The sequence below is a fragment of the Cadophora gregata genome, assembly GCF_030347475.1.
Source record: "Cadophora gregata isolate MNR1 chromosome Unknown scaffold_16, whole genome shotgun sequence".
Lineage (NCBI taxonomy): Eukaryota > Fungi > Ascomycota > Leotiomycetes > Helotiales > Ploettnerulaceae > Cadophora > Cadophora gregata.
In genome coordinates this window covers 1,657,795-1,677,532 of record NW_026695939.1, presented here as the reverse complement: position 1 = coordinate 1,677,532, position 19,738 = coordinate 1,657,795, and the positions used below count along the sequence as shown (strand labels likewise).

The window sequence follows — 19,738 nt, the reverse complement described above, 5'->3', positions numbered from 1 at the left end:
ACATCAGGACGAAAGCAGAGGTACCACCGAAGTACAGTCACAACTTTTTGGAAATTTGGGAACAAGTCAAGATAAGACTGGAATGATTCTCCAAAACATGAGAAGTCGTGGCTCAGATGCCTTGTCGTCATCAAAACAGCCCTCTAAGAGCTTGCGGTCGAGCGATGGCCATAGCGCAACTTTATCTCAATCCCATCCCCATCCCAGAGGTCTATCATCAGAACTCTATCGAGTGGATCTGGAACTCTATCTCGACATTGATGGGCGATATGTTGCGGAGGTCAAGGAGGAGTGACATTGAGAAACTTGTTGGGCTTCAAATCTTTGGCTGGTTGGAACTGCCATGCGACCAACGGTAAGCACATAGAATGTGTATCACCTCGTACTCGTTGGAACGGCATGGCTCTTGCGCATGAGATTTATGGAGATGCCTGAATCCAATCAGGAGCCTCTGGTAGGCTGGATACGTCTCCATTACTGGATCTTCAGATCCATCGGTGCGACGTGGATCCTGCAGATAAGCTGTCACGTCTGCTAAGCTACTTGCCCCGTAAGTTGCCCTTTGGAGCTTGTTGGTACCGTACTCTTAACAGCCAAGCTTTCTAATGGGTCTGAGACATCAAATGACGGCGAAGAACCCATCTGTTTGCCCCTGCCTTGTTGTATGTACGCAATACTAGGGTCGTCAATGGGTCCCCTCGTATGGTGCAACATTCTGCTTTGGATATTCTCCTATCTGCAAGTATCCGTGCCGCTTTTCAAATTCCTGTCATATTTTTGTTTCATCCCTAATCTTCTTTCCCTGTCTCATAACTTTCTTGGTTCTCATCCCTTCTCAGAATTGTCTTCTCTTTAGTCTTTACATGTCTTTACAGTCTAGGCTCTAACCTAACAAGCTTTGTTTTGGTTGACGAGATGATCTCCCGTCGGAACAAATACCTGCTTTACATCTCAATATGCCTTGTCTTTCTTGTATCAATATTTCGTTACCAACAAAAGTTCCCTGAATTATCTCATACGGCCACAGAGAAACTTCACGCCTCGGTTCCAGCTCGTCCAGCTTCACTCTCACCAACAAAGGATAATGTTCAAGCAGCTCCTACTTCATCACCTGCGCAAGCAAGCGCCACACCATCTCACAAGTTCAAATATAAACCATTACCCTCGAACGTTCCAGATCCGATAATAGACAACTTTCCACTTGCAGCAGCAGCACAATTTCCCAAAGACTTACCTCCAATCCCGCCATGGAACAAACCACCAACCAAACATGTCCCCGAGAATACCCCGCTATTCATTGGCTTCACGCGAAACTGGAGAGTTCTTCAGCAAGTGGTCGTCTCATATATCACGGCAGGATGGCCACCTGAAGATGTATGTCCTATTCCTTCCACCTACCTTCAGCTCGACATCGAAAGGAAACCGGACATAACTGACAGCTTTAGATCTACGTCGTCGAAAACACCGGGGTCTTTGACTCTAATGCCAAAGGACTCCTCTCTCTGCAAAACCCTTTCTTCCTCAACCATACTCGTTTGTGCCTCCTCGGCGTCAACGTCCTCGTTACGCCAGCTCTGTTTTCTTTCGCTCAGTTGCAGAACTACTACATCTTCCACTCGATCGAGAAGGGCTGGAAGCATTATTACTGGGGACATATGGATATTGTGGCTGTGTCTTCTGAGGATAGGTTTGTGGATGCGGAGTCGAGTGACGATGGGAAGGAGAAAGAGAAGGAAGAAGATTTAGCTCCCGCAGCAGCTCTAGCTGGCAAGAGCGCGAGGAGGGATGATCCGGATAAGTACAAAGATTTCAAATCTTTGTACATGAACTGCGTCCATTCACTTCGCGAAGCGATGAAAAAGAACGAGACAAGTGGCGAGGATAAGAGATGGGCTATGCGATTCTTCAACTACGACAAATTAGCTCTGGTTAACGTCGCGGCATACGTGGAGATTGGAGCTTGGGATACTCAGATCCCGTATTATATGACGGATTGCGATATGCGTAAGTTCTGCTCCCTCCCCCAACCGTCATACAGCTCGCTCGCTAACCGGTAAATAAACAGATGCCCGCGTCAACATGGCAAATATGGAGATCAAAGAGGACCCTGCTGGATTCCTAATCGATATCGGAGAATCGCTCAATGATCTTTACACTCTTTATCGCAAAACGGATTCACCACGCGCGGCATTCATCGATCCCCAGATCGTCGAAAAAGAGAAGGGGGAGGAGAATAAACGTTCCGCAGAAGCCGAAGCTGGACCGACTAAAGGCAAATCCAAAAAGAGTGTACTCGTTCCACAGTCAGTGGACTCGGAATCAAAGTCAAAACGACACGCAGCTCCAAATCTAGACAGATCGGAAAAAGGCAACCGCAAACGCGAAGCAAACCAAACCTCCTCCCAGGTCTCCCAACCTCAACCCAAATCCCTCAACGACAACGCATGGCGCGTACCAACCGACACGATAAAATCCGACTCCTTCTCGCATCTCATCAGCACCCTCGAAGCCATGCAGAACTCCAAAGCAACAGGCGCACACGGTCGGAATGTCTGGCAAGGAAGACAGCGCGGTGGTCAGGGAGACCCGTTTTATCGCGATCCGCTGGGATTCGAGAGGGCTTTGGGGATGACGATCGAGCATGGCAAGAAGGTTTTTGCGGAGAAGTGGGGACATAGGGATTGTGATGTTTGGGAGGTCGGGTTGACGCCGGGCGATGCGTGGAGGGTTGAGAAGGATTGGGAGTAGGTGGGTGAGAAAGTTGAAATGTGGAGGGAGTAAATGGTTTACTCTACGGGATTCTTTTGCACTCACGGACTAGGCACAGTTTCAACCGGTACTGTCTGTAAATAGGCGTTTTCTGTCTGCAATTTACTTAATTATCTGCATTTTTTGGGATAGACTCTTCAATTTTATGAGATTTCCTTGATTCCCAAGGCTTTCCCTAAATTGAGCTAATAATAGGACCCTGCCTGTAACTCCCAGTGTTTTCTCTTGCAAATCACTCCTTCTCTCCCTCCTTCCTTCCTTCCCTCCCTCCTTCAGGTAAGGTCTCCCTCAAGGTCTTTCTAAAGGCACGGTCTCCTATTTCTCTACTTCTAACCCCCTACCACCTTTCTTTTGCCCCTCCTCCCTATTTCCCCCTCTTTTTCTATTTCGCTTTTCCGAGTAATCTAAAAGCACATGTAGTGTTCTTGGTAATAGAGAGTGTATGTGTGCTCTTTGATGTCGTGTTTCACTCGAAATGTATAAAGTCTAAGCTAGCGGCCTACCCCTTAGTACGCTGATTTGTTTGTATTTTGTGGACAAAATTACTGCAGCTTTATCGGAGTTTTGTCTGCATTTTACTTCTACTGAACATGCAGACAAAATACCGAGTATAAAACCCCAAAACTCCCAACCAGACAACGTCTATAGAGATACATAGTAAACAGAATAGAATAGGTGGGATGAGATGGGATAGCATGGCGTAGAATAGAATAGCATTGACCAAGCTATTGAAAATTAGTAGGTAGGTACAATACACTTGTTGACATCTGCTCCATTTCATATCTCTGCCAATCACGTTCCTTCCTTGACCTGAGTCTCCTTCGCACGAAGAGCCGCTCTCTTCCTCCTTTGTTTTCGTGCTCGAGCTTCTTTCTGATTCTGCTCTATTTGTCGACGCTCTTGGACGTGAGATTGTAGGTTACTCAAGGGTACGGGACCCAGTGCAATTTCTTCGAACAACGATAGAAGCCTTTCGGTTTCGATGGGATACGGATCGCTGGCAGCGCAGGCATCGGTCTTTGCAATAAGTAGCAATGCGCGAAGGGTGAAGTTGGCATCGTTACCAGCAGTATGCAGGACAAGTTCTCCGAATGGACATCCCAAGAGAGTGAGCATTTCTTCCATCGTGCATCGATGATCGAGGTCCAGTGGATGCTGGGCGGCCTTTTGTGTATCAATAACGTAGATATGATTTAGATCAAGTTTGGCCGCTTCTAAAAATTTCAAATCCCAAACTCCGCCGTGCAGAACTAGCACGGCATCTCTTTCTGGAGGTATTAACTCCTGCAGCTTGGCGTTCAGACCTGGTAGGCTAATATGCTGGGATTCGCCAAAACAATACGAATGGGCTGCTTTCTTATTGTACTTCGCGGATCCAATGACGAGTTGGAAGGTCCGGAGAAGCTCGTGTGAGTTTGTTCGCTGTGTGCCGATAAGCATACCAGGCCCTAGTTCCCGAGTATCGAGAACGCACAGGCCGAGCTGATAGTTACTGTTGTTCTGAAGCTCAGTACCACAGGGAGGGTTCTCGACATCCAAGCTAACTATCAACAGATCCTTGATATTTGAGTCTGGTAAAGAAGACGCCAGAATCAGATCGTTCGGAAGATCGCGATCTGATGCTGTCTTGCCGTGGTTGAGGTCGAAGATTTGTCGGAGCACAAGCAAGTCATCTCGTACTAGACCTTTGTGTGCTTTACGGACTGGGGATGCTGCCACTGGGGACGACATCTTGGCGGAGAGGTGGGCAAGACTTTGGTCGAGGCTCAATAGCATACGGAGAAACTTACGGTTGCGTCGAGTTGATATTCTACGGTGATGGGGAAAATGATTCACGAGGGTGCGAGGTGATGCGGCTCACACCTTACCCTTTTAGGTAGGGTGGGGCCCAGAGCCTTGCACTGAGATTGTGTCAGCCCGAAGTTTTGTCACTCGTATCTATCCAAATAAAAAGATTTCCGCCGCCCATCGGAAGACCAGACGGAGGCCCCATTTTCAGAGTAAGGGATGTGCTCTGATTAACAGTCATTGGGCTGGTGGGGAGGTACCGGCTCTGTTTGGGAGGACAACACCGTTTTAGGAGCCTCATTAACTCGGAAGCGGGCTGGATTTAGCACCTAAACAGGAACTCCGTCCAGGGTGGGCCATTTTTTTCTTTTTTGGCTTTTTCCCCACCTCGCTGGTTGGTTGTCCCCATCCGAGGTCGTTTTCAAGCTTTGTGGGTGGGTCTTGCTTGGCATTGTTTCGCGCTAAGATAGGCGAACCACGCACGTGCGGAAGTATCTTTGGTAAGGTAAACTCAAGTACCTCAGACCTGTGGCAGCGCCAACTGTGTCTCTTCCCTCTTCGGCAGGGCCTTGAGCAACCGATCTTGAGTAATTGATTTCTACACCGTTCTTCCTTTTCTATTCCTCTCTTTAATTTTCTTCTGTCAGGAGGTAGTGAGCGAGCTCGCAAATATGCATACCTAGGTACGTGACATTTCCCTTGTACGGTCTGGTCTGTCTGTAATAAAGTTACAGGGACATCCAACGCCTAGTTTCGAGTCAGACCAAATCTTTTTGATATTTATAATATACCTTTCTAGTTGCAAAGCCATCTCGGAGACGATGTGGGTAAGACTGCGACTTCTGAGGGAACTTCTGTTGAGGCTCGCCACAAGATGGCGAAACTTACGGTTACGACGAGATGAGATTCCGTGTTTACAAGGGAAATCTGTTTCTTTAAAGGTGAAAAGTAATGGACTTCACGCCTTCCCTAGTTGAGGAAAATTCGAATATAGGGGAACTCATTTAGGCAGTGGGCGGAGGCTTGGGTGTTCGAGCTTCTCGGTAAGGAACGGTGAATGGATCGGAGTGGAATGGGAGGTCACTTGGCCAGGCTCTGAGCTGAAATTGAGATCTTGGGAATACGATGTTTTTGATTCGAGGTGTACCCCACCCTGTCCTCTCCATGCATGACTCCCTAAGGCAGCTGTACCAGCTGAAATGAATCTGGATATCAATCGTAGTTAGTTATTCAGGATGACTGTCCTCAAATCTGTCTCTAAATCTTTAAATTTAAGACCTTTCTTGTCCCCTTCTAGAAGTACAGATTTTTTCCCGGCCATCCGTATCTATCCTTCCCTTATTCTCTTCCACAACCAGTACCAGTAATTTCCACATCTCCCACTTCCTAAAGACAAAGTTCATTACCACCAAGCACACAACACTAATACATACCATGTCCTCAACCCGACAACCACCCTTTCCCTTCCAAGCAACCAACCAGCCCTTCCCTCCTTTGTTAAACACAACCCTACATTTCGGCGAATCTCAATCCAACGACAAAGGGAATGGCAACCCAGAAGGTTTGTTTATCGGTCTTGCGTTTGGAGTGGCATTCTTGGCGGTCATGGCTTGGTTTGTGTTTAAAAGGAAGCCAAGACCTGGGGGGATGTGATCGGGTATTCTAGTGGGATTTATAGGGGAAGATGAGATGAAAAGGAGAGGGGAAGACTGGGCTGGATTGGATAGATAGAGCCCGGTCTGGGTCTACTAAGGACATAACGAGGATTTAAGGACATGCACACCGTCTCTAAGCTGGGTGAATGAATTGTTGCGCAGAGCAGATACTCGCTTTGTGAGTGGCATGAAGAAACCGGTGAATTTCTGATGTTCTGAAAGCTCTAATCGGTTCGCTGAAACGTACATTTGGTACTTAAAGCTCCGGTTATGTCACAGACAAGACTGACAGCCTCATGACGAAGAACCTCTGCGTTAGCCCGGCCCAGAAACATGCAGGAAAGGCAATCCAACCACGATCATGAACACGGTTAACCAACCTCTCCCCCCCCTCATAGGTGAAGAGAAGGTTCATAGTTGACACCTGGAATATTCAATTAACAAGGCCGGCACAGAATCTTGTGGGCATATATTGACAGCCTAGTGTCTCGAAATCCTTCTATGAGTCCTCATGAACACGACAAACAAAACTTAACGATGTCTTGAGCATATAGGTTATAGTTGAAGTGGTACAGCGTGAGCTTCAAATGACCCAACACCGTACTGTACTTATGCCAACAGTTCAACTGTCTTGATGATAGCTAAAGCAAGGGGAATTAATCCAGACTCGAGTTTCGGTCTCGCCGGTGCTATTGCTGAGCTAGACTTTATATTAGACAAAACAGTCACTGATAGTATAGTATGGTGACTGTGAGAGATGCGGGGATTTGCCATCTACAATTTTTGGATTTTCCATAATTACATTCTAAGTTAAAGGTTTCTGATCGTGTTGGGATAATGGACATAAATGACGCCTGCCCAGACTAGCCTTTTCACAGAGTACATGGGTGTCAAATGAGCAATGCCTTCGACTACCTCCATCTTCTCAGGGACCACCAACCCTACGGGCCCTACATTATCATCTCGACACCGCCATCATACTTATACTCATGCTCTCATGTGGCAGAAACCATCCAGCTAAGCTATTTTGGATAACATCTATGCTTTCTTTTACATATCATATCATATAATATAATATAGCCAAAAAAAATACTCACCTCGTCTCGCCTCACCTCGCTTCGCCGAGATGGGAGAGTGTATCTCAAGACAAGTAGGTAGGTAGGTATGTACGTAAAAGAGACTGACTACCCAGTAGCCAGGAGAGAAAGTGAGGAGGGGATTGGGTGCACACGCACAGAGAACACACAGAACAGAACATACAGGCAAAGCCTCTTACAAAAATACGATCACCGAGACCGGGCAATCGTCCATACATGGATGGAAGGATGATGGCTCGTTTTGCTTTGCTTTGCTTTGCCCTTTCCCGCTGGCCGCTGCTGAGGATTAAATAAATAGGCTGTGTAGAGACAGACAGACGACAAGAGAGAAAAAAAAAAAAGGAAAGAAACTGGATGGAAATCGTGACATCGTAATTTTGATTGATTGATTGATTGATTGATTGATTGATTGATTGATTGATTGATTGATTGATTGATAAATAACTCGTACAATACAACAACTCTGCTAGCACAACACAACAGAACACAAGAAGACATCACATATCCGTGTGATCAACCACCCACTCCATATATGCCATTCCATTACATTTCCCCTTCTATACTCCCCAGACCTCATCAAAATCCTCTATATACCCCACTCACCCACCTAGTACATTAAATTCCTCACAAAACATTACCCCTCATCCATCTCTCACCTCCTCTACGTTCTTCTCCCAATGCATCACAATACGCCCACCCCCGCAACCACCCACCTACCCACCACCCTACTACTCAATCGGCGCAAAAAACCTCGACGCCTCGATAATCTGCGCGTCGTTATTGGCAAAGTCCCAGCCTACAATGGTGCTGGTTTGACTACAGCATATGATGCGACGGGCGTCGAATTGGAGCTTGAATACGCGGGCCATGTTGGCTTGGACGTGGTGGTGGCCGGCGCCGTGGTGGTGGTGATGGGGTGCTGGGGCTGCGGCGAGGGCTGCGGCGAGTGGTTGAGTGGTTGGTAGGGGTTGTGTTGAAGGTGCGGGAGCTGGTGGTTGAGTATGTGATTGAGTGATTGGTTGGGTTTGAGGGAGAGGCGTTGATAGGGAGGAGGTTTGGGTTGCTTGTAATGGGTGGGAGGGGCCGGATGGGGATGAGGATGATGTATTGGTGGTGGTGGTGGTTGCTGTTAAGGGGAGGGTACTGTGCCATTGTTGGACCATGTTGTGCATGGCTGACATGGATGGGTTGGGATGAGAGAGTGATGAGGGTCCGGCGATGGTGGGTAATGGAGCGTGAGCTTGAGCTTGAGCTGCCTGCCTTGCGTCGTCGACGATGGAGGTCTGGACTGGTTCTAATTCGGCTGGGAGGTTGCGAATAATTTGCATAAGGTAGTCGTATTGTAGTAGTTGGGGATGATTATGTATGGCTGCCTGTAATGCCATCGGGCCTCGAGGAACGGTTGTGTCGATTAAGTGACGATAGAAAGAATCGCTACCAGGTGGAAAGGGTAGAGTTGGTGCATCAACATCGATTGAGGGTGTGGCACTTGATTGTACTGTAGTTTGAGGAGGTTGAACGGCTTCTGGCGCGGCAGCCCTGGATGCTGCCTGTGCGGCTTCTTCTTGGCGAAGAGTATGCTGGGCTCTCCAAACACCCTCTTTATCTCTTCGCCAGATGATTATAGTCTCGTCATATGATCCTGAAACTATGCGGCCAAATCGGCCACCTCCCCCGCCTGGTGGTAGCTTGGCGCCGTACGCGGTTATGTCTTCCGGTCTCCGAGATCCGGCATTTCGAGGACGGCCTCGTTGTAAATAGACTGTTCGAGGAATTGCCCCCGAATCTACAGCTTTGAAATACTCGTGATCGATAGCTTTCGCATCCTCTTGGTCTTCCTCGGCACTGTATGGTAAGTCGCCGAATCCAGCTTGAACAGTACGAACCAGGTTCGAGTGAGCTCTCAAACTGGCAACTTCCAAACCAGACTCCTTATCGAACACCTTGACTTCGTTATCACTGCTTCCACTGACGATTCGGCGTCCATCGTATTGAACACAGGCAATACCCTTGGTGTGCCCAATCAAAGTTCGTGTACACGTTTGTTCTGGCCAATTCCAGACCTTGACAGTACGATCTCCAGAAGCAGAGACAACTTCATTTCCGAAAATCTGTACGGCATTAACGGCAGCGCCGTGACCTTCCAAGCACCCGATCATGGAATATGCTGGTTTTACTGGTAGGCCTGCACTCGGCGCAGGATTGTAACCATAATTGTTGAGAAATGTCGGAACTGGATGAACTACCCCCGAGTAGCCTGGATAACCCAAATCACCTGCATTCAGATCCCTTCGATTGAAGATCTTGATTGTCTTGTCCTTGGAGCAAGTTACCAGTACTCGCTTATCGAATCTGACATTGAGAACTGATTCTCGATGTGCTTTCCTCAGTCGCTGAATTACTTGTCCTGTCGAGAACTTCCATAACACTATTGTCGCATCACTACTTCCGGACACGATCAAGTCTTCTTCTGGATCCGCATCGAATTGAAGACACAATACTGAGCCTGAATGTGCCCGTAATGGTGCCCGAAGTAATCTTCTGGTATCCAGATCCCATATTCGTAAAGTCTTGTCTCGACTTCCACTAACCAGGTATTTCCCGGAGTGTTGGATGGTGTAGATGCACTCCTCGTGAGCCTCTTCAGGATGTGCTGGGTGTGGTAATTGGAAGTTTATGTATTTCTCATTCTCCCAATTTGCTTCCAAGCGTCGCCTCTGTGAATAAAGATATTGCCAGTTCAACTTTCTTCTCTTATCTGACGGGTCCTCCACCACTAAAGAAGATATGTTCGTCAATATAGGCGCAGTAGTCCCAGTCGATGTGCGATGGCTGGATCGACTCTGCGTACTCTTTGCAGACTTGGTTGGAAATTGCGAAGTCATTGAAGAAGATGCTCGAGGGGAGAGCATTGGTACATCAACATCCCCTCGAGTAGAAAGTGGCTCTTTTGTCATCTGTCCACCAAATATCGATACCTGCTTCGGTCCTGCATCCACGTCCGGCATTTCGGAATCAACATCTGTCTGGAGACTGGGTAGGATTCGTTGTGGTGTTGCTCGTCTCTTGCTCGCGTGTTCCTCATCAGCCTGGCCACTAGGTCTTGACAAGACCGACCTGTCCGAACTCATCGAGCCTACATTTAGCGAAGCCTCGAAGCGCTCCACCTCCGACTTGATCACCCTGAAGCCTTCCAAGATGTATAATTGTTCCCACAGCTTCCTGTCCATAGCCAGAGCCATCCATTCTCGCGAAGCCCGAGCGGTGTTGATCAGGGAGGTCGGGTCGAGAAAACCCAGAACTTTCAAGCATACCTCGGGGGGGAGATACTTGAAGAAGTTGATATAAAGACGAGGTCGTAGTCTGCTAACGATGTCCGCGACTTGGGACGTAGGCAGATGGGAAATGATATTCATCACGTATTCTACAATTGTCAGCCTCACGATCTACAATCACCACGACCCTTGCTATTCCAAACGTACCTGTCCTTTCTACCGCTGACATGCTCTCTACCCATGGAGGCAGAGTTGCTGAATTGCCAATGGTTAAGGGGTCTTCACTATAGCCCTCGTCCTGAGGGGAACCTTCATAGGAGGTCATATTGCCCGCCATGATCCACGATGACGAGGGTGACCGAGGTTGGCCAAATTCTAGGTCCAAAGCCACACGAGGATTGAGCCTTCAGCAGAGTGCAAGCAAGGTGCACTGGATCTCCAGAACAAACCAGGAAATGAGGCTGAGGCTGGATCTCGACGTGGATCTCGATGTTATGGTGGATGCGGACGTGCTGAATCAGGCCCACCTCGTTGTTGTCAGGCAAATGCTCTCGAGGCAGGCGAGGCAGGCTCGCAGGGTAGGCAAGGCAAGGTATCGTCTATCGCCTATCGCAATGTCGCCAATCAGAGCGCGCTACGAATGTACAGTAGCACAGGAGATCAGACAATTTGGGGGCCGGCGAGAGGTCGGCAGTCGCAGCAACGGCAATGTTTGTATGATTCAAGAAGGAAGAACGGGGTTGGGGATGACATGTCTTTGAGTGAGTATTCTAAAGAGGCTGTGCTCTTGATTTGGACAGTCGTTGTGGGCGAAGAGAGATGGATGACGAAAATCTACCCACCCACCTTTCCTACCTGACAGTAGGGTACCAAGTTTGACGCAGCAGTCTGTCAAAACAGGATATTGGGATTGGGGTTGTTGTTCTGGCGGCGACATTTATTGACTTTCACAGCGACTGCAACAACCGTCGTGGGTATATTGCGGGCATTAAGCTTATCTTATCCCCTCCGGCAGGAGAGGAGGAGAGGAGAGGATGGGATGTCAAAAAGTGCCGCTGTGTTTTGTCTTGCCCTGTCGCCCTAGCCCGCAAAAGGAAGCAGAGCAGTTCCAGGTTAAGAGGTCAAAACAATTAGGAAAAGGGCGAGCAAAAGGAAGAAGTGCACGAGCAGAGTCAGGATCTGATAGGTGCTGTCCTGTACTGTACATTGGTTCCTTACAGAGAGGCAGCCGCCGCCATGCACATTGCATTTCTGACAATTATCAACCTCGGCATGATTGACCATTGGCATGAGAGAGTGAATACCTTAACACGATGCTGTGAGAGGTTCCCATGGCTCCTTCTTATCCTGCATGGTGCGGTGCCATTCTGAGACACAGAAAGTCGAGACGAGCAACAGTGAAGGGCAAGGAAGTGGAGGAAGGGGGACAGCGGCAGTGTAGCGGAGGGTGGATATCGATGCTGCCCAGAGCCTGAGTGGATTTGGATTTGGATTTGGATTTGGATTTGGGCAGGAACGAGACCGGGAGACAGCTGGAGCTTTGTGCCTTTCGGGAGAGGAGGGGGAGGGGAGGGGAGGGGAGGGGAGGGGAGGGGTGGCCGGAGACAATATATTTCACTTCACAATGGAATGGAGTTGGAATGGCAATGACAATGAATACAGTAATAAGCCGCCGGGATGGGGGAGGGAGGGGAGGGGAGGGGAGGGAAGCACCAGTGAAGGGAAGACCAGGAATGGGATTCAGGAGGCAAGCGAGACGAACCACAGCACTCACAGCGCTCACAGCACTCCGTGACCCTGGGCTGCGACTGCCAAAAGCTAAAAGTTCCTACGAGTGGAGTGGAGTGGTTGTACCGTTGTACCTCCGTACCAGTCCTGCTTCTGCTTCTGCTCCTCCACTGCTTTGTGCCGCTGATGCTGCTGTTGCCGCCTCCCTCCCTCCCTCCCTCCCTCCCTCCCCTTTGAATCAACCCTAGAGCATCCCCCCCTTCCCCCCCCCCTTCCCCCAATCCCAACCATCCCAGCCAGCCAAACCCCCAAGCATCCGTCAAGGCCCAGCCCAAGACGGTCCAGTCCAGTCCCAGTCCCAATCCCAATCTCGATCTGCGACTCCGACCCGTCCAACCTAACCTTCCGTCCCCCTACCTTACGGCCACTACCACTACCTCTACCTACTATCCTCAACACCACTACCACATCGCAATCTCCAACCCTTCCCCATCACGTCCACGTCCACGTCCACGTCCCCATCTCCCCATCTTCAAACCCACACGCAAATGCACGTTTGAATGCCGAACTCACCTGTCGCCCACTCCAACCTTCGCGATCTTTGTTCATGTCCTTGGGCGGCGTTGCCACTCACATGGCGCAGTCTCATGGACCCCTCTCCAGGACGAACACCGCGCCTGTCTTCAATTCTCGAAGCGCCAACAATGGCATCCCGGGGTTAGGCCATACCATGAGCCACAGCTCGCGATCTTCCCAACTGTCTGGATCCACGGCCTATACGTCTGCATCCTCGACATCGATATCCTCCATGTCCAGCTCGGCCACTCTCGTACCACCTCCCCCGACCCCGACCCAGATGGCTCAGAACGGCGGGAATGTCGTGGCAACGAATAACATCATAAACCAACGGGCCGACGCATCGAGGTCTCTGTACCAGATATGTGTGAATCTACGGCAGAGATTGGCAACCGTGCCCGACTTTGATACCCATCTGAATGACTCGGATTCGGAGGATGAGGGGGAGGATATGGACCCGGTATCCTCGCTGTGGAGGTGCCTGCGGAAAGGGACGCCGTTGATGACCATATACAATTCCTTGAAACCGCCGGAGCCACTGAAGATTGATGAGAAAATACCAGAGGCAAAGAGGCCGAAGATTGCGGCCTTCAAATTCGTAGAAGCATGTCTGAAAGGGGACCTGAAACTGCCTCCTGGGGAGTGCTTTTCTTTACAGGATTTATTCGGTGACGATACGACGGGTTTCGTAAAGGTGTGTAGTGAATTTTCTGTCTTGAAATACTGCTCTGGAGTCAATTGAAAGTTACTCGGGGATAATTGCCGTGTGCCCGATTATTCACAGCCCTACACTCCTCACTCGAACTGACTTCTAGGATTCCGCTGATCGACATTCAGGTCACCCAAGTTATAAATATTGTTCTCGATGTTGCAGAACAGAAAGGAAACCTCCTGACATCCGAAAAAGACGACGCGGTACCAGCAGCTGCCATGGCAGGATCTCAGATGAGCTACAGAGATCATGTTGTTCGAGAACTCGTGGATACAGAGCGCAAATATGTTCAGGACTTGGAGAACCTTCACGAACTGAAGAAGACGATAGAGCAGAAGGGAGTGATACCTGGGGACGTGGTCCATGATATTTTCCTCAACATTAACGCGATACTGGATTTTCAAAGGAGATTTCTCATAAAGATTGAAACAACAAACTCCCAACCGGACGATAGACAGGAATGGGGTTTGCCATTCACCAACTATGAGGAAGCATTTGGGATCTACCAACCTTTTATTGCGAACCAGAGGAAAGCAGCAGCTATTGCCAAAAGAGAATTCGACAAGATTGCTTTGGCAGATCATCCAGTGGTTGTAGACTTCAATACGCTGGACGGATTTCTCCTCAAACCGATGCAGCGTCTGGTTAAGTATCCCTTGTTACTGAAGGTATGCAATTGATATATTTAGGATTCGGCTCCAGCTTACTCTTTCTCTAGGATTTAAGGGACAAAACAGGTGCAAGCGACGACACGAAGGCAGATCTAACCGCCGGAATCGAAGCGTCCAACAGGGTTCTTATGCAAGCCAACTCAGCCGTTGACCGAGAACTTAGGGCAGAGGCGTTGGAAGACTTGTGTGCGCGAGTGGATGATTGGAAGAATCATAGGGTTGATCACTTCGGGGACTTGCTGCAGCATGGGCATTTCCCTGTGGTGACGGGCAAGAGCGACGTTCAAAAAGAAGTACGCCCCCTTTTTAGTTTTGTTCAGAATTTGTCTTCACTCGGGGAGATGAGAGCATCTCTAGACTTAAAGCGCAAGGCGACTTTGTCTTCTAGACAGCGCTCGTTTACCAGTCAAAGCACAGCCATCAGCGGGAGCTCTGTCACCAGTCCAGGCTCCTTCAGTTTGCAATTCCCTACCCTGAGCTCCTCTGCTCAAGCTGATGACCAAATTGATGAGGAAGGCTCAAAGCGCAAGGCGTCTTTGTCATTATCTTTGTCCTCCAGACTGCGCTCCTTCACGAATCAAAGCACCCTCACTATCCAAACTTCGTTCAACAGTCAGAGCTCCCCAGCAAGTCACATTGAAGAATTTGAAGAAGGATCGCCGAGGCGCAAGGCGGCCATCTCCTCCCAACACTCCCGACAGAATTCATTGACCAATATCGGTGAGGAGATTGAGGAGGAGCCCTCGGAGATCCCTGCGAACTGGGAAGCAGTCTCTCTAGACCAACCAGCCTCTGCAAATGAAGAGCTGCGCGGTCCTGAAGAGGCTATGGACCACTTCTTTGCCAACATGCTCTTTCATCAATTTACTGGCAATAATCCTGCGACAGGCGAACCCTTCTTTGCAAGTACATATGCTGACGAAGCGGGCATTGTTTGCCCACATTACGAACAGTACACGATTTACCTTTTTGAGAGAATCCTTCTTTGCTGCAAAGAAGTCAATCCGAATAAATCGAAGGACAAACTAATGGGGGCGCAAAAGGATAAGAAGGACAAGAAGGACAAGAACAAAAATAAGGAACCCAATAAGAATGCCAAGCTTCAACTCAAGGGGCGAATCTTCATGACCAACGTGACGGAGGTCATGTCGTTAGCAAAGCAAGGTAAGTAAGAGCCCAATACTTCACGACCTGGGCTAATAACAATGTAGGCTCTTACACCGTGCAAATTTTCTGGAAAGGAGATCCTGGAGTTGAGAACTTCATCATAAGATTCTCAAATGAGGAAACCATGAGGAAATGGTATGAAGGCGTGGATGGACAACGAAAAGCCCACGCTAGCACCGTCCAGGCCGGAAGCAGTCCGGATGCACCACCAGCGGACTTTGCGTGGATGCGAGATCAGACTGCCCCCATTCCCAACCCCTATGCCCAGCAAGAGGACGACGATGACGATGATGAATACAGCTTACCTCAATCGGCACCAGTGCCAAACTCAACGTATCCAGGACCTGTCCCTGGGATGGCTCGAAATTCTTCCAGCACAAGTCTTCGATCGAGAGCTGCGACGGGCGATAGTGGCCCATCACTTGTCAGCATCGCAAGGGCACCACCACCTCGCTTCCCAATGGGTGGGATGCAGAACCCGCCTCTGAGCTTGCAAACACAGCTTGCAACTCAAATGCCTTCCCCCGGTCAAAGGGGAGGAGATTCTTACTTCTCTCCGGTTGCTGAGTCACCAGCATCCTCAAGGACAAGCACAACCTCTTCAATGTTCCCATTCCCACGACAAGGGACACCGCAGAGTGGATGGGAACCAGCTGATTACAACAGATACACCGCACCAGCGGGACCTCGGGCACCTTCAAGAGGCAGCCAAAATCCCGCTGATGCATATCAGATGAATGGCCGTACTCCACAACGGCCTTCCCTTCCTGCCATGGCTTCACAATCCGCTCAGCAAACTGCAGCGCAACAGAGAAGTCGTTCTTACAGCACTCCAGACATCAATGCTCAAAACGGAACTCGACGACTTCCTAATGGATCTATCAGCGGTCCGGTACCCGCTGTTCCGGGTATTCCTGCGCATCTTCACCCAGCTTACGACAATGGTATTCCCAGATCTCAAAACAACTCTCCTAACGGGTTGCCGATGAGATCCAATACCCAGTCTCCTGGGGCACAGAGGGAGCGGCTGCAGCAAAATTCGCAATATGGGAATGCACCCCAATATGCCCGGAGCAATACAACTCAGTTTCCTTCTACAATGCAGGATAGCCGAGCATTGTCACCTCCCCTCGGCAGTGCAAGATCTGGAGATAGCGACATGGGTCTTCCCACTCAACTGAAGGTCAAGGTCAATTGTGACGGGAATTATGTGACTTTGGTGGTGGCCTTCAACATCACCTACCAATCACTTGTGGACCGCATCGATGCTAAAGTGGGAAGATTTTCCAACAATGCAATCGCTCAAGGGACCATGAGACTTCGATATCGGGATGAGGACGGAGATTTTGTCACTATCGAATCGGACGACGACATTCAGATCGCCTTCCAAGAATGGCGCGAGTCGCAGAAGCAACAATACCACCAAGGTCAGCTCGGAGAAATCGAGCTTTTCTGTCTCAGTGTGGATAACTAGCATTTTCGAATCAAAGAAGGAAGACTTTTGTCTGCGCTGTTCAATTCTGCATGGGCGGTGCAATCATTGCTGGTGCAAGGAAGATTATCATCTGGGCTACATGCCACACTTAACATTACTCTGCCGACAGACCCCTTTCCAGCATTCTGGGGCGGAGAGACACGACGACATATGATATTTGCAATTTTATTTTCTGGGACAGGACACATGACATTGGGAGGGGTGTTTCAACTTGCGCTGGGCTTGCCTGCTTTTACCCTCTTTTGTTTCTGTTTTCCCCAAGTACGTTCGTTGATTTTGCGTTTGTTTTGTTTGAAAGAATGATATCGGATCATATCAGATTTTGCGAGGGGATTTGGCTTCTACGAGGGCGTTTTTGATAGGCGTTTTGGTATTTTTTCTTTTCTTTCTTCTCTACTCCTTTTGTGCCCTCTTACTATGGATTCTCTCTCTCTCTCTCTCTCTTCTCGGTTGCCAGATGACTGATGGGAGTTGGTTCATTCTCGGCGCTGAAACTTTCCCTTCTTCCTTGGCTACTTTACTGCCCGCGAGCGATAGAAACTGTGGTCGGCGACGAAACTTTGTTCGATACCTCATGGATGGATGAATGGATTTGTGGATGGTCGGGTGTTGTAGAGATGGAGCATGGACTGGGCAATGGAGTAAGTGTGCAAGTGAGCGTGGTGGATCGAATCTGTCTGTGTGCGTATGCGTGTGCATGGGGGAAGGCAAGAGACTAGCCAAGTCAGTTGAGGAATGGAAAGTACGGCTTGGGGGGATATATCCAACGGGGAGAGTACGCGGCATCGAGGAAGAGCCGATGGGAGCATGCACAGAAGAGATACCGTCCCGGACACACTCCACATTGTGACACTTGGTCGAGGGATGATAAGAGTCGAGTCGAGTCGAGTCAAGTCAAGTGGAGAGGGTAGCAGAGGAGAGAGGAGAGCAGAGATTTAGTTAGATATTGGGTCGATGGATGGATGGGAACAAAGGAGCGTGCGAGAAAGCGAGCATTGATGGAGCCAGGTACTGGGTTTAGATGAGATGGAATTGGAATTGGAATTGGAATTGCAATTGAATCGCCGGCTTGCTTGGCCTAGTTAGCTACGGTGCATAGGAATTGAATTGAATTGAATTGAGTTTAAGAGGTCCGAGTTCTTGCTTCCTTTCAATTTTTTTTTTTTTTTGAGAGAGTTTACTCTTTGCTGGTTGATTGTGATTGTGATTGTGATTGTTGTAGGCAACGTGTGTGAATCTGATGTTAAGACTGTCGAATATCATAGATGTGACTTCCGAAGTTGGTAGATGCGCTGGAGTTCGTTGTGTTTTGACTGATTTTATATGATTTTGTGTCATCATATTTGAGATTTCTGGTTCTCTATGGCTGTGGATATTCCTACAAAGAACACTTACTTCCCTTCCCCAATACCATGTCCATGCGCCCGCAAAACAACAATAAAGTGCGACGATCTACTAACTAACTATCCCGGCAATGCTCCATTTTCTCGCTCCGTCCACTCTTTTTTGTACAATCAATCAACCAGAAACAGACGCTGGTGGTGTGGTATACAGAGACAAATAGATGCCCTTCATGATATGGCCCGGCCCGTCTCCGACGCCACCTTCATCTACACGTATCCAGCGCTTCTTTTTCGCTCAAAAATACTGCTCGTCAGCTCATCCCATCCGTCTGCGTTCAACAACTCCTCTTTATGATTCGTACAAACACCATATTCCCAAAGGCTCTGGGCGAAAATATGGTGGGCTTTCGTCTGGGCTGGGGAAGAAGCGTTTACTTCCTCTTTCGAGGACCGACGATGTTGGGGTACATTCGGGAGAGGTGGTGGTTGATTGTGTTTTTCTTTTGGGTTTTGGGTCTCTGTTCACGAACACAAAGTCTTATCAGCATTTATCAATTCCCGTGGAACTTTTACTTGATCTATAAAGATAGGTAGGTAGGTAAGACAGAAAGAAGGGGGGAGGGAGGGAAGGTAGACGTACAGGTGTGTCCATACAGGCTCGGAGTTGGGTCTCGAAGGCTTGACAGCCTGCTGCGGTGTAGCCGGAGGAGGCCCAGCATGCTGTTTGAGGAGAAAGAAGATGTTAGCTTGTTTTCTTTTGAGGTGGGACGTTTGATTGTTTGTGAGGTGCTGATCTGCCAGTTGTTGATGGGTTCCTCCGAGGTGTCTCTAAGTCTCAACTTCTCCAGTTGCTGCCACGTTCATCCGCGGCCATCCCCTCTGACTTTGTATCCGTTCAATGCGCTCTTCTTCTATTCCAGTCCAGTTTGGCATCTTTCTTGTACCTCCTGTCAAAGCATCCTCCTCTCACATCGTACAATCCCACCAAAACTCGCCCTCGACGCTAGTTTCCACGAATCCTATTCCCATCCTATCTCTTCCAGCCTCCAGCGCAATCGAATCCAGGATAAGTCAGAGACAGAAGAAAATACTCACTCAACACAGAACTCATAAGCGTCAAACACGGATTCGCATCTGTCTGATTCGGGCGTCGCACTCGCAGCTTAGGGAGAGGAGGGAGGCGCATCGGCTGCAGCGCAGTGCTAACGGATCCTGCCTTTGGTGGCGGCATTGTGTGCTGTAGTATGTAGAAACAGTACTTCGAATTGTAGTGTACGGATTCTATCGAGCAGCGTGGTGGGTTGAACTGTAAGAGAAGTCGTTGATCTTGTAATGTGATGCTCAATGCTATGGAGAGGAGAGCTTCAATAATTTAGTCGCTAAGCAGGATAAGGTTAGCGTGCAGACATCGGTGGGTCCTTGCCCTGACCCAAAACTAAGCTAAAATCCAATGTAAACAAAC

The 19,738-nt window shown here is 49.0% G+C and overlaps 5 protein-coding genes across 5 annotated transcripts; 2 read left to right on the top strand and 3 right to left on the bottom strand.

The window, feature by feature from the left end:
- The first annotated feature begins 9 nt into the window (after positions 1 to 9).
- ONS95_005773 (uncharacterized protein) lies at positions 10 to 2,917 on the top strand. The gene is made up of 4 exons (XM_058499202.1): positions 10 to 550; positions 599 to 1,374; positions 1,446 to 2,004; positions 2,066 to 2,917. Exons 2-4 carry the CDS (start codon positions 916 to 918, stop codon positions 2,746 to 2,748), a joined length of 1,701 nt encoding a protein of 566 aa, XP_058351470.1. The 5' UTR covers positions 10 to 550; positions 599 to 915; the 3' UTR covers positions 2,749 to 2,917.
- Positions 2,918 to 3,272: 355 nt separating this feature from the next.
- Positions 3,273 to 4,608, bottom strand: ONS95_005772 (uncharacterized protein). Its single transcript, XM_058499201.1, has one exon. It carries the CDS (start codon positions 4,543 to 4,545, stop codon positions 3,562 to 3,564), a length of 984 nt encoding a protein of 327 aa, XP_058351469.1. The 5' UTR covers positions 4,546 to 4,608; the 3' UTR covers positions 3,273 to 3,561.
- A 3,056-nt stretch (positions 4,609 to 7,664) lies between these two features.
- Positions 7,665 to 12,136, bottom strand: ONS95_005771 (uncharacterized protein). Its single transcript, XM_058499200.1, has 2 exons — positions 10,792 to 12,136; positions 7,665 to 10,733 (listed from the first exon to the last, which is right to left on the bottom strand). Exons 1-2 carry the CDS (start codon positions 10,919 to 10,921, stop codon positions 8,038 to 8,040), a joined length of 2,826 nt encoding a protein of 941 aa, XP_058351468.1. The 5' UTR covers positions 10,922 to 12,136; the 3' UTR covers positions 7,665 to 8,037.
- A 440-nt stretch (positions 12,137 to 12,576) lies between these two features.
- ONS95_005770 (uncharacterized protein) lies at positions 12,577 to 18,061 on the top strand. The gene is made up of 4 exons (XM_058499199.1): positions 12,577 to 13,582; positions 13,726 to 14,268; positions 14,319 to 15,435; positions 15,483 to 18,061. The coding sequence occupies exons 1-4, from the start codon at positions 12,920 to 12,922 to the stop codon at positions 16,910 to 16,912; spliced, it is 3,753 nt and encodes a 1,250-aa protein (XP_058351467.1). The 5' UTR covers positions 12,577 to 12,919; the 3' UTR covers positions 16,913 to 18,061.
- Positions 18,062 to 18,170: 109 nt separating this feature from the next.
- On the bottom strand, positions 18,171 to 19,615 carry ONS95_005769 (uncharacterized protein). The gene is made up of 3 exons (XM_058499198.1): positions 19,372 to 19,615; positions 18,917 to 18,996; positions 18,171 to 18,794 (listed from the first exon to the last, which is right to left on the bottom strand). Exons 1-3 carry the CDS (start codon positions 19,505 to 19,507, stop codon positions 18,708 to 18,710), a joined length of 303 nt encoding a protein of 100 aa, XP_058351466.1. The 5' UTR covers positions 19,508 to 19,615; the 3' UTR covers positions 18,171 to 18,707.
- Positions 19,616 to 19,738: the final 123 nt, after the last annotated feature.